At 40.0% G+C, this 10,787-nt stretch overlaps 2 protein-coding genes across 3 annotated transcripts; one reads left to right on the top strand and one right to left on the bottom strand.

Annotated features, from left to right (window-relative positions):
* Positions 1 to 1,479: 1,479 nt before the first annotated feature.
* On the bottom strand, positions 1,480 to 4,297 carry atp23 (ATP23 metallopeptidase and ATP synthase assembly factor homolog). The gene is made up of 6 exons (XM_056367763.1): positions 3,985 to 4,297; positions 3,722 to 3,767; positions 3,199 to 3,280; positions 2,957 to 3,094; positions 2,287 to 2,370; positions 1,480 to 2,203 (listed from the first exon to the last, which is right to left on the bottom strand). The coding sequence occupies exons 1-6, from the start codon at positions 4,130 to 4,132 to the stop codon at positions 2,000 to 2,002; spliced, it is 702 nt and encodes a 233-aa protein (XP_056223738.1). The 5' UTR covers positions 4,133 to 4,297; the 3' UTR covers positions 1,480 to 1,999.
* Positions 4,298 to 4,843: 546 nt separating this feature from the next.
* rpap3 (RNA polymerase II associated protein 3) lies at positions 4,844 to 10,745 on the top strand. Of its 2 annotated transcripts, none has more exons than XM_056368006.1 (17): positions 4,844 to 4,893; positions 5,197 to 5,357; positions 5,451 to 5,618; positions 5,708 to 5,818; positions 5,901 to 6,028; positions 6,117 to 6,238; positions 6,330 to 6,400; positions 6,482 to 6,616; positions 6,859 to 6,986; positions 7,136 to 7,257; positions 7,486 to 7,556; positions 7,961 to 8,053; positions 8,861 to 9,060; positions 9,192 to 9,375; positions 9,696 to 9,793; positions 9,903 to 10,003; positions 10,112 to 10,745. In XM_056368006.1, exons 2-17 carry the CDS (start codon positions 5,205 to 5,207, stop codon positions 10,195 to 10,197), a joined length of 1,971 nt encoding a protein of 656 aa, XP_056223981.1. In that variant the 5' UTR covers positions 4,844 to 4,893; positions 5,197 to 5,204; the 3' UTR covers positions 10,198 to 10,745. The 2 variants fall into 2 exon arrangements, with proteins under 2 accessions (XP_056223981.1, XP_056223980.1); XM_056368005.1 differs by having other exon boundaries at positions 4,847 to 4,984.
* Positions 10,746 to 10,787: the final 42 nt, after the last annotated feature.

The raw sequence follows: 10,787 nt of genomic DNA, 5'->3' as shown, positions 1-10,787 counted from the left end.
CCGACAAATGACAATCTACATTTTGTGTACTTGAGAAATGACAGTGTAAGTGCTGTCGCGATAGCTATGTCATGAGAAGGAGCTTCACTTTACAATAAAACATTATTGTAAACTTTTAATGTTAATAATTGCCACACTATTCTTGATGCTGTATTTTCTCCAATAAACAACAATTTAACTTTGTGAGTTGAAACATTCAATAAAGTACAAAAATGTTCATTATAATAAGTACTCTGTATTTTAAACCTTCTTACAACAAATGACCATCTAATTTCACTGTTAGCCTGTTTCCCCATTTATCTTGCAATTACATTTACATACCTCTCATTCCCTAATATTGTGTGCTCTTCTCTTGTGCTTAAATATTTGTCTGGTTCAGTGTGTATATAGCTAAAACAGTCACCAGCAGCTTAAGTTTATATGTTCACAGTTTGTTTTGTGCAAATTTTCCACACCTCTTTACACTTTTTACACTTGATGCTTATTTTATCAGCTGAAATGTTTCTAGACTGAATATGAGACTTAAATGTGGGTTGGGTTTGTGGCGAGGACTTGGATTCAGAACCCGGTAACTCCTTAAATCCCTGGCTGCAGTTGAACTCAGTACAACAGCATGAAATAAGTCAATTTACAAATTCACAGCCATGTTTGGCACGTCTAATTGTATCAAATGTATTAAGCGGCCAGCATTTGATATGTGAACAATTCCAGAAGTAATTCTGTTGTTTTCTATGATTTCTTTATTTAGCCTACTCGGGTGTATGACATTGCACAAATCCAAATATCATTTCTGTCTTTTGTTTTCTTGTGTTTTGTCTCACATTAATCCCACTGCCTCAAGGCTGTTTTCATCATTTTCTCTGTTAAGCTTCTGAAACTAACCTAATCTTCTTTGCTCTTCCCCATCCCCACCCACTCGCCTTGTTGTGCGAGCCCACACTCTTCTCGTGTTTTTGTGGCGCTTTCTAAGTAAAGAATATAGAGATAAGTGGGATATTACACTCCAGCAGCAGACACGCCAAGTGACTTTATGATTATGATGCGGAGGGTGTTGTCTTTGAGATAGACAGAAGTGGAGGAGGAGGAGGAGGAGATGGAGGAGGAAGGGGGATTATGAGGCTAATTCCCTTTTTTGCTCATTAATCTCTGCGATGATTCTTTAAATGCTAATGTCCAATAAAGATGTCAGCATGACATTTTACTGTGGCGGCGCAGATGTGAACAAAGTTGATGGTGTTTGTGTTGAAGAACTTTTCTCATTTTATTCATCTTGTCTCACGTTAATTTGACGGATCCTCTCACAGGATTAAACATAAATATGTTATAACCAGTAATATACTCACTTATCCTTCTCTGGAAAGTCAAATTCAAACATTTTGTGTCAAGGTCGAATGAAACAGGTCCCTGTTGTCCTCAAAAATAACTTTGAGGTACTAGTTTTAAGTTTGGACAAGCTTAAACACAAACATCCAACCATGCTTTTTCAGAGGAATCAAACTTTAATTCAAATACATATGATTCTGTTTAATTTAAGCATATTCTGCTCTATTTACAAGAAATTAATGAAGGTCAATGTGGCAACAAGATGAAATACATGCTTGCTTGTCAACAAAGGACTTTCACAGCAAACATCGATGGACAAAAAGGAAATCTTTTATTTCCTTAAAAGCACCCATTGAGCACCTAAACTCAAATGACGAAATTCACTGGTGCCTCATCTAATACTTAACTTGCAAAGCAAAATCAGTCCTTACAATCCCTTTTTACAGAATTAGTGTCTGAAAGGTAGAAAATGAAATGTACCATAGCTCCTTCCTTTGCCTTAATAATCCAACGACAAATCATTCTCTGAAAATCCCTTCTGACAGGACGTGATCATTTTCAACCCAGTCATTCTGTTGAAGCCTTTACGCTGACCGAGGCCCTGACGCTGCCAAGGTCTTGTCGGCATCAGCACCAGTCCCAGCACCCTTGGGAGTTTAATGAGAATGTGACGACACTAGAGGTTCGCACTATATCGATCTCTGTTTTCATAATCTCTATAGGCAAACTTGGCATCCTTCTTGCTGTGCGGGATCCGCCCAAAGGGCGCGTGGTCATTGAAACACGTGTCGAAGACCTCGTCGACGATTTTCTCCGCCTCCTCTCGGCTAATTTTCCTCACAGCCAGGATGGAGCGTAGGGCGCGGCCTCTGACGCATTCCTGTGTGAGAAAGTTAAGAGTTGGATTAGAGACACGGAGCTGAAACCTGCCAGTAAGAGTTAAATTTATCCCAGCACAGGTACCTGATGATGCTGCTTCACACCAAAGTTGAACCTGGCAACTTCATTGCTAAAGGCGCAGTCTCCACTGAGGTTAGCTGCCCGAATCTGAAACAATGACACAAAGAAATCTTTGACTAACCAGAAAAGTTTTTGGTCTGCAAGATAATGATTTTTTTATTCTGCAAACTCTGCAATTTTTTTTTTTTAACCATGCAGCTGGAGTAGAAAATGAGTTGCGAATGATGGAGATTGATAAAAACTAAGCCAACCTCTCCTTTCTCAGATCGAATGCCGGCATCTTGTTTATGGATAAAACATATCAAGCAGTGAAAGAAAACTACTACTACTTTAAGTGATTTCAAAGGACTTTTAATTCCGGTGATGCTGTAAATACTCACTAAAGCACCAAATGTGTATTAATCCGCTGCTGAAAATAGTCCCCCAAGAAATGCAGTATTTACTCCTCTTTAAGTGACATTTGGGGGAAAACTACAGTGCTAGTACATTTTAATGCCAAGAGCAGTAACAGTACATATTTGTGACTGTATGAGATCTTCACTTGCTTCTCTTATACTAGCACAAACAACTAATAGGAGCATAAATGTTCACTGGTAGAATTAAAACTGACCAGACTAGAATCACCATCGCACATACAGTAAATTTAGCCAGTGTCAAACACATTTTTACATACCTCAGAACAAGCTAGGTGTCTGAAGTTGTTGAACCAGTCCACATGAGCCCGGCAGTGATCAAAGGCATGGATGAGCTCATGTGTGACCACTCGGTTCATGTGGGACTGCTGGTGGATGTTGTTCTGACACAATACAATCTGCAAATGAAAGCAAATATCATCACATCTGACAATACAAGTACTGTGAATCCAGCTTATTCTGAAATATCTATTTTTTTTTTCACTGGCATTATCTCTCTTACTTGAGAAGAAGCTGCATCAAAGCCACCGCTGACGGTCCCATCACAGTCTTCACAGGAGAAATGCCGGTCTTTAAATACTTTGCTGTGTTGAGAGGAGAAAGCAAAGTCATCTTGGTGATATTTAATATGCTTACTTTGCTCCAACAATTCTACTTTAAATGTCCAAAACAAACCAGCTCAAAATCAAATGACCGTTTAATTGTTTTAAAAGTGTCAAAAAGTGCCAATGAAATGAAGGGAGGAAAAAATGCCTGAAATGATCACATTAAAGAATTAGGTTATTGAGGTGATATTAACTGCATTGTGATTTTTAAGGGACAAGTGAAACATGACACAGTCATGTTAGTCTGAACATGTAGTAACAGTCAGATACATTTATCAAACTGTTTATTTAGGCATCATAAAAACTATAATTACTGTTAATTAATAATATCGGTAGTATGTGCAGTAATAACATTTGCAAATACATTTTCTGCAAACAGTGAAAATGAAAGTGGAGGGTATAAAAATGAAACATACTAACCATCCTGAACTCTTCATGGCATTGAGGAGCAGTTTGGCATACGGACCTACAGGGGACACAAATAGATAGTCAGCATTCGCTAGTACCTAACGCTACGCTACGCTAGCTAATGTTAGCTGCTAGTGAGACAGTCTGTCAAACGTTAACGTTGCACTGGTGTTTTAATCACAACCACAATGTAGAGAAACTATTGCATTGTACAATATTTCACTGTTGCCGTGTAACTCTCTTTAAGAGTGTAATTAGCTAGCTGCAGTACTCACTAGTTTCCATTGCAAACTGTAACATGACCTGACACTTGTGGTTGAAAGTGAACAGGCTCTGCGCGATGGATCCCTTCTTGTACTTCCCCGTGTTCCTCTCCGGGAATAAATCGTATCCATAATCCTCCTCTTGTTTAGTCTGGTCCATTGTGAGAAAAGTTGTGTACAATTTGGAAATGTAAGCATTAAGTCCCCCTGGTTAGCTACCGCTAGCTAGCAAGAGAGGTCATCACTGTTTTGGAGATCACGTGGTAGCTACAGGTCAAAGGTAATGAATTTAATAATTATTTTTTTCTATTTAATTGACATCATTCTAGAACATAAAGGTCAAGAAACTCACTTCACAATAACGAAATAAAAAGTAATGAAATATATGCTTTTATCAACGACGTTTTTTTGGAGACTGGTATACGGTGTAGATCGTCTATTCAGAACGAGCAGGCAAGTTGTCAACTTGAACCGAAATGTGTGGACCAAAAGCAGTTTATGACCAAATCCAACACCACCCACCAAACCAAGAGAACACTAGTTCTCAGTTGAATTATTTTAGCTTTCTGCACAGCCGTTTTCAACTGCACAAGGGAATAATGCCATTGGCCATCTCTTATGTGGACATGTTTGTTTACATTTTGAATTTTAGGGGCTAACCTACTTTATTGCAGCCCGTAAGGTATAAAACGTAATATTAGACATTACAGATGTTACATATACAATATGGTTTCTTGCTTGTTGTTTGCAGACAGCTTTTACAAACTGACGAGTGAATTAAAGTGAGTGAGTGGGTGAATGCTTTTGGAGTAGGTTATCAATTTGTATCATAAGCGATCTTTGGTTACGCCCAGCGCAGGATCAGCAGCGCAAAGGCTGCTGGGACTCCGCTGTCATGGCGCCGAACATAAACAGAAAGTGGTGAATAACGATACATTTTGTTCTAGCACTTAGCAAAACTATCTACAGCTACACTTTAACTGTGTTTATGAGCCGGAAAGAGAAGATACAGGTACTTTACAACCTTCAAGTAACTACAGTGTCCATTTTGCTCACTTTATTCTTAACATTTAGCGTCTCTGTTAGCTAGCTAGCCGCTAGCCGCAAACACATGACAGCGTGATTCTCGTGTTTTCCTCTTCGCTGCAGTGCGGACTTCAAGACAACAAAGACGACAGCAACAGGTGTTAAGAATTTATCAAAAAACAAATGTCTGTTTCACAGGGAATAACATGTCTGGGGGAAACAAAGCCATTGAGTTACAGCTTCAGATGCGGCAGAACGCGGAGGATCTGCACAGCTTCATGAAGGAGCTGGAGAGCTGGGAGACAGACATGAAGAAGAGAGATGAGGAGCTGAGGACAGAAGGACCCCAGGAGGTTCAGGTTTGTTTTTGGTGTAAATGTTTGTCCACTTCAGGAGCAGCTAACGTTCTGGATATCCTTCAAGTGACAGCATCTTTCTGTTTTGTGTTGTAGAGGGAACTCCCACCTGTGCGCAACAAAGACTACAAAACAAAGTTGAGGGAAAAGAAGAAGAAGAAGAAAATGGAGACTGTTGGAAATGGTGACACAAAAGCAGAAGAGTCCAAACAAGCATCGAAGATTAAAGCATACGACTATCGATCATGGGACAAGTTTGATGTGGTAGCTGAAGCATTCTTGTAAAAGATACTAAACACTAGTTGTGAAGTTGTGGAGTAGCTGACAAAAGATTTATGCTTCTGTGCTTGTAGGACAAGGCTCTGGCAGAGATGGATAAAGAGGAAAGTCCAGCAGAGTCAAATGAGTCGGACTCAGAAGAAGCTGCAGTTGATCAGGAGAAAGCGCTGGCAGAGAAGGAAAAGGTAAATCCTGCATAAGACATACTAAAAAAAAAAAAAGCAGAGTAGAAAATCCCTTTCCTAAAATATTTTATGTTATTTTCAGGGTAATAAGTTCTTCAAAGATGGGATGTATGATGAAGCCATTGAATGTTACACCAGAGGGATGGGGGAAGATCCTTACAGCCCCGTGCTTCCTACAAACAGAGCCACCTCCTTCTTCCGGCTCAAAAAGTAACAGATCATAGATCACGTGTCTGCTGTATTGGTGCCATGTTAAGTTTTGTCTCCCTTTAAATGAATGAGACTTTGTTCTTTGCAGGTACGCTGTGGCAGAGTCCGACTGCAACTTGGCCATCGCTCTGGACAGTAACTACTTCAAAGCGTATGCCCGAAGAGGAGCAGCACGGTTTGCACTGAAGAAATATGAATCTGCATTAGAAGGTGACAAACTGATTCAAAAAAAAAAAAAAGACTAGATTGTCTCTCAGTCTTGAGTGCACTGAGATAACAACATGAATCTATTTCTGTATAGATTATGAGATGGTTCTCAAGCTTGACCCTGGAAACATGGAAGCACAGAATGAAGTGAAGAAAATTAAAGAGGTGAGTGTGAAATGGTCATTTTGGATCAGCTGCATTTTTCAAGTCACTTTTGTTTGATCCCTTTTATCTTGCTGGTTTCAGGCCCTCGGACACGAGGCACCGACCATCCTAAGTGAAGCCACGCAGCCACAGGAGGCTCCCACAGTCGACCCCGAGCAGCAGAGACTGATGGAGGAGCAGCAGAGGAGGCAGGAAGCGGTTATACAAAAAGACAGAGTAAGCTTTGATGTGGTTTGCCCAGTTATGCTGAAGTGAAGTGTCCCAGTTGGACTCATCAGTTCTCATGTCAGAGGCTGGTAAATTCAAAATGTGCACAGATTTTTGTAAGGATTCGACATCGACCACAGATTTTTTTTGGCACTGTGTGGGATAAAAGGAAAAGTTCAGGTCCTGATATTTGTTATATAATGTGTTTATTTGGTTTAAATTTGTTTATGTTTTGTGAATGTGCCTTTCAGGGGAATGCTTATTTCAAAGAGGGGAAGTACGAAGCAGCTGCAGAGTGCTACAGCAGAGGCATGGAGGCGGACAGTATGAACGTCCTTCTTCCTGCCAACAGAGCCATGGCCTTCCTCAAGCTGGAGAGGTAGGAACAACACAAAAACTATTCCTCTTTACTAGAAAATAAAACATGACTTCAGGTTTTCTTTTTCAGTAGTGGTGATATTTTAGACACGTCTGAGCAGTGTACTCATGGCAGAAACCTCTCTGTTCATTTTTTCCCATTTTTTGCAGGTATAAAGAGGCGGAGGAGGACTGCACTAAAGCCATTTATCTGGACAGTACTTACTCCAAGGCTTTTGCCCGCCGAGGCACAGCCAGAGTGGCTTTAGGGAAACTGGAGGAGGCCAAACAAGGTGCAAACAACAGAATTGTGTCTTTTTATTTTTCACTGTTAGAAGCCCGGAAAGCTGCAGCAGATCTAGCTGTATTCTCCTTCCTGTCTGCCGTCAGTTTTCATTTTCAACTCTTCCTCTTTTACAAAAATGATCTGTTCTGTTTAATTTCTACATTAAGTAAGTAAGAGTTATGTATTGAACTTTTGGGTGTATAAAACAGAGTGTCTGTGTGTGTGTGTGCCTCAGATTTTCAGGAGCTGTTGAACCTGGAGCCAGGCAACAAACAGGCCTTGAATGAACTACAGAAACTCCAGATTGTAAGTTTCAAAATTCAGTTATAAGTTCAAGTGCACATAGTTCAGTAAATTATAAAGTTCAGGCTTGAAAACAAAACAGGAAAGTAATCACAGAAGAAGAAACCCTGATTAGAAAGTAAAGTGCTCTGCTCAACATATTCACCTCTGCATGATAGAAATACTTTTTAATTCTCTTTTTACTTTGTTTGCGTTCTTTACTGTTGTTTGTTTGTAATGTTGCGACTTAGAGAATTAAGTTTATTCCAATGCTGTGTGTCAAGTCCCTCTGATTATGAGAATCAACATCTCATCTCATAATAAATGCTTAAATTCAGATCTAATGTCTGGATGACCAGTGGACTCGTCAGACTTTATTTGGTTTGACCTTCTACAGACGTCACTTCTCTTCCCTCTTGTTGTGTTAGGACGCGTCTTCCAGCGGCCTTCTTCAAACAGAGGACAGCTCACAGAGGAGAACAGTCCGGCCAATCAACAAACCGACACATCTGCGCTCAACTGTGAGTGGTTCGATTTTCTAATTCTACTTTTCCATCAGTACAGAGGTCTTTATTCATAAGGGGCATAAAAAGGCTGTCATAAGGCCAGGCTGTCCCTGGTGAGGAGACTTCTGATACTAAAAACACTGAGGTGATCTGAATCCAGGTTTCATATAGAAGCAAGATAATGTGTGTATTTTGATTTCTGAAAAGATCCTTTAATTAATGAGATCGCAGTTTGCAGAGAATTTGAAAATTTTGGTTAAAACTATTAAATTTAACCCTGAAACGATGAATTAATTTGAGTTGACAGAAAGTTAATCTATATATTGAAAATATATTAGTCTGATTAGTATTTTAAGTAAAAATGCAGACTTACAAAACATAAACTTCTGTAATTTTCTGTAAGTTTTTGTTTTTGTAAATTGAAAATCATTTCGGTTTGATGGAGAAAATGTTCGACTTAGAGACTTAACTTTGGGCTCTAGTAAGATGGCATTAGCACTTGTCTTTATATTTGACTGGGGCTGCAATTAACAATTATTTTTAGTATCAACTAATCTGCCAATCATTTTCTTTATTCATTGTTTATAAAATATTAGAGATCAGATATCCCACAGCTCAAAGTTAAGTCCAAAAATGTCCAAACAGTCCAAAAACCAAAACTGACAGACTTTATACAACTTGTGTAAGTAGCAGATCAATAGTCTCCTCATCTTTATCTGCTGGAGCACTATTTGTCCAGCAGGTGGCAGGAGGGACATCTTTATTATAACCATCAGACTGGGTCATTAAGTTGTCTGATTGTGAGCCTCTGATGCTCTTCAGAAACCTCTGAGGAGGATTGACATTGAGGAAATCAGTGTAAAGGCCTCGGATCCTGAGGTGGAGTCAGGTGGGTCCAAGTCCCACGTCCAGGAAGTGGTGAGGGAGACTGAGGACGGGTCCTCTCCACTGTCGACGTCACCCAGCGCCAAGATGATCAAAATTGAGGAGATATCAGACGCCCCCTCACACGCATCAGACCAGTAAGTGGCACTGTTTTATTACTGGTTATAACCATTTCATCACCCTCTTTGTTTGTCTGTAAAACACTGAATGTTGCTTTGCTATTGATGATTCCCACCCAGTAAACAGATGATCTGCTTCTGTTCACCAGGCTTCCTCCCAGCAGACAGACAGGACAACCAGCGCAGAAGAACATCACTCATCCACCTGAACTATTGACCAATTGCTCCACCACAGTAACAGACCCGCCTCCTCCACCCAACACCAGCTTCCAGCTGGAGGCCGACCTCCGCAAGATCGGAAAGCAGCCTGAAGTGATTTACAGATATCTGAGGGTGAGCTGTGTTAGAGAAGAACAATAACAGGATAATTATATGTTGCCATCACCACAGGGATCGTCACAGTAACAGTGACGGCGTGGATATGCAAAGCCAGAGCACATAGTGGACTGGGTCTTTATCATAATTTTAGATACAATCTTCATCATGCGTTTCCTAATTACTACATTGACACAGTCTGATCTTTAGTTTTGATTCACATTGCAAATAAACTGCAAATATGGCTTGAATCTGAAACCATACATTTAATTAAATTATCACACAGATTCTAGAATTTTTTTTTTGTTCTCAGCCTTTTTTTGGGTTTTGTCTTGCAGCAAATCAAGCCTGAGGCATTCTCAAAGATTTTCCAAAACTCCCTTGAACCTGACATCCTCAATCAGATCCTGAAGACGCTGCACGAGTTCTACATGAAGTAAGTTCTTAAAAAAAAAAAAAGAAAGTACAATAGAAAAACTTACAGAGCTTAACTGTGTCAAAAAGTGTAGTATGACATTGTATATTAAGTTCAGCTCTGTGTGTAGGAATGAAGCGCCGGCTGTTACACTGGGGATCCTCAGCAGTCTGGCAAGCACGAGGCGCTTCGACATGGCCGTCATGTTCATGTCGTCTCCAGAGAAGAAAGGTGGAGTCTCTTTGATGCATTGTTACACATGACTCATGCTTACATTGCATCTCTTTCACCCACACATGCCGTCACGTTAGTAATTGCTGTGCTTTTTCTATTCTCTAGTGCTTAAAGATCTGTTTGACTTCCTTCACCAAGCCGAGCTGGAAGGATCGTCTGTCGTAGCGTTACAGAAGAAGTACGGTGTGTGACGCTCCATCTTAAGCAACACACTAAAGATTTTAACACAGGGTGCGACATTGGATTTAAAGCAAATCAAACAGTTATATTTAATACTGAATAAACTTTCATTAAAGTAGCAGTGTGCATATCCAGCGTGTGTGGGCACAAAACCGCAAGACATCCAATTAAATCCCTTAAGGCAAACAACTCAGTATGCAGATAAGAGTATTGTACTATTACTCCAGTGATGCTCTGTGAGCTTTTCATATTATAAACATGTTGGTGTGTTAACAGGGAGTCAGCTTATAGGGGGTTTTGGAGACATGTTCTATCAACAGAAGTGTGAATTTCCATCCTCAGCACAGTGTAAAAGTCTGGATTGGTCTCTGTGAGTACTCTACCCGGTGTGAATATTCCTCTCTAACCCTGCCGAAAAAAACAAACAAAAAAAAAACAACCTGATATTGCATCGACTAAAACCTGCTTGAACTATAGAAAACTCTGAGTGACAGAGACTCAGTTTGAGATAGAACTGATGGAAAACTGAACTAGAAATAAACAAGTATTTTGTAATTGGTGTGCGGCCTGTTGAGTCAGTAACTACAAATGTTTTGAATTC

This window comes from Seriola aureovittata, chromosome 22 (assembly GCF_021018895.1).
Source record: "Seriola aureovittata isolate HTS-2021-v1 ecotype China chromosome 22, ASM2101889v1, whole genome shotgun sequence".
Classification (NCBI taxonomy): Eukaryota; Metazoa; Chordata; class Actinopteri; order Carangiformes; family Carangidae; genus Seriola; species Seriola aureovittata.
Note: the sequence above shows the minus strand (reverse complement) of the source record. Positions and strands in the feature narration are given on the sequence as shown.

What these genes read in the sequence shown, in the direction of transcription:
- atp23 (XM_056367763.1), bottom strand. Translation starts at nt 4,132, where the DNA reads ATGGACCAGACTAAACAAGAGGAGGATTATGGATACGATTTATTCCCG. An exon ending in GCCATGAAGAGTTCAGGATG is followed by an intron (nt 3,281 to 3,721) that starts GTTAGTATGTTT and finishes CTCTCAACACAG; the next exon opens with CAAAGTATTTAAAGACCGGC. An exon ending in GTGTGAAGCAGCATCATCAG is followed by an intron (nt 2,204 to 2,286) that starts GTACCTGTGCTG and finishes TTTCTCACACAG; the next exon opens with GAATGCGTCAGAGGCCGCGC.
- rpap3 (XM_056368006.1), top strand. Translation starts at nt 5,205, where the DNA reads ATGTCTGGGGGAAACAAAGCCATTGAGTTACAGCTTCAGATGCGGCAG. An exon ending in TCCTTCTTCCGGCTCAAAAA is followed by an intron (nt 6,029 to 6,116) that starts GTAACAGATCAT and finishes TGTTCTTTGCAG; the next exon opens with GTACGCTGTGGCAGAGTCCG. An exon ending in AACTACAGAAACTCCAGATT is followed by an intron (nt 7,557 to 7,960) that starts GTAAGTTTCAAA and finishes TTGTTGTGTTAG; the next exon opens with GACGCGTCTTCCAGCGGCCT.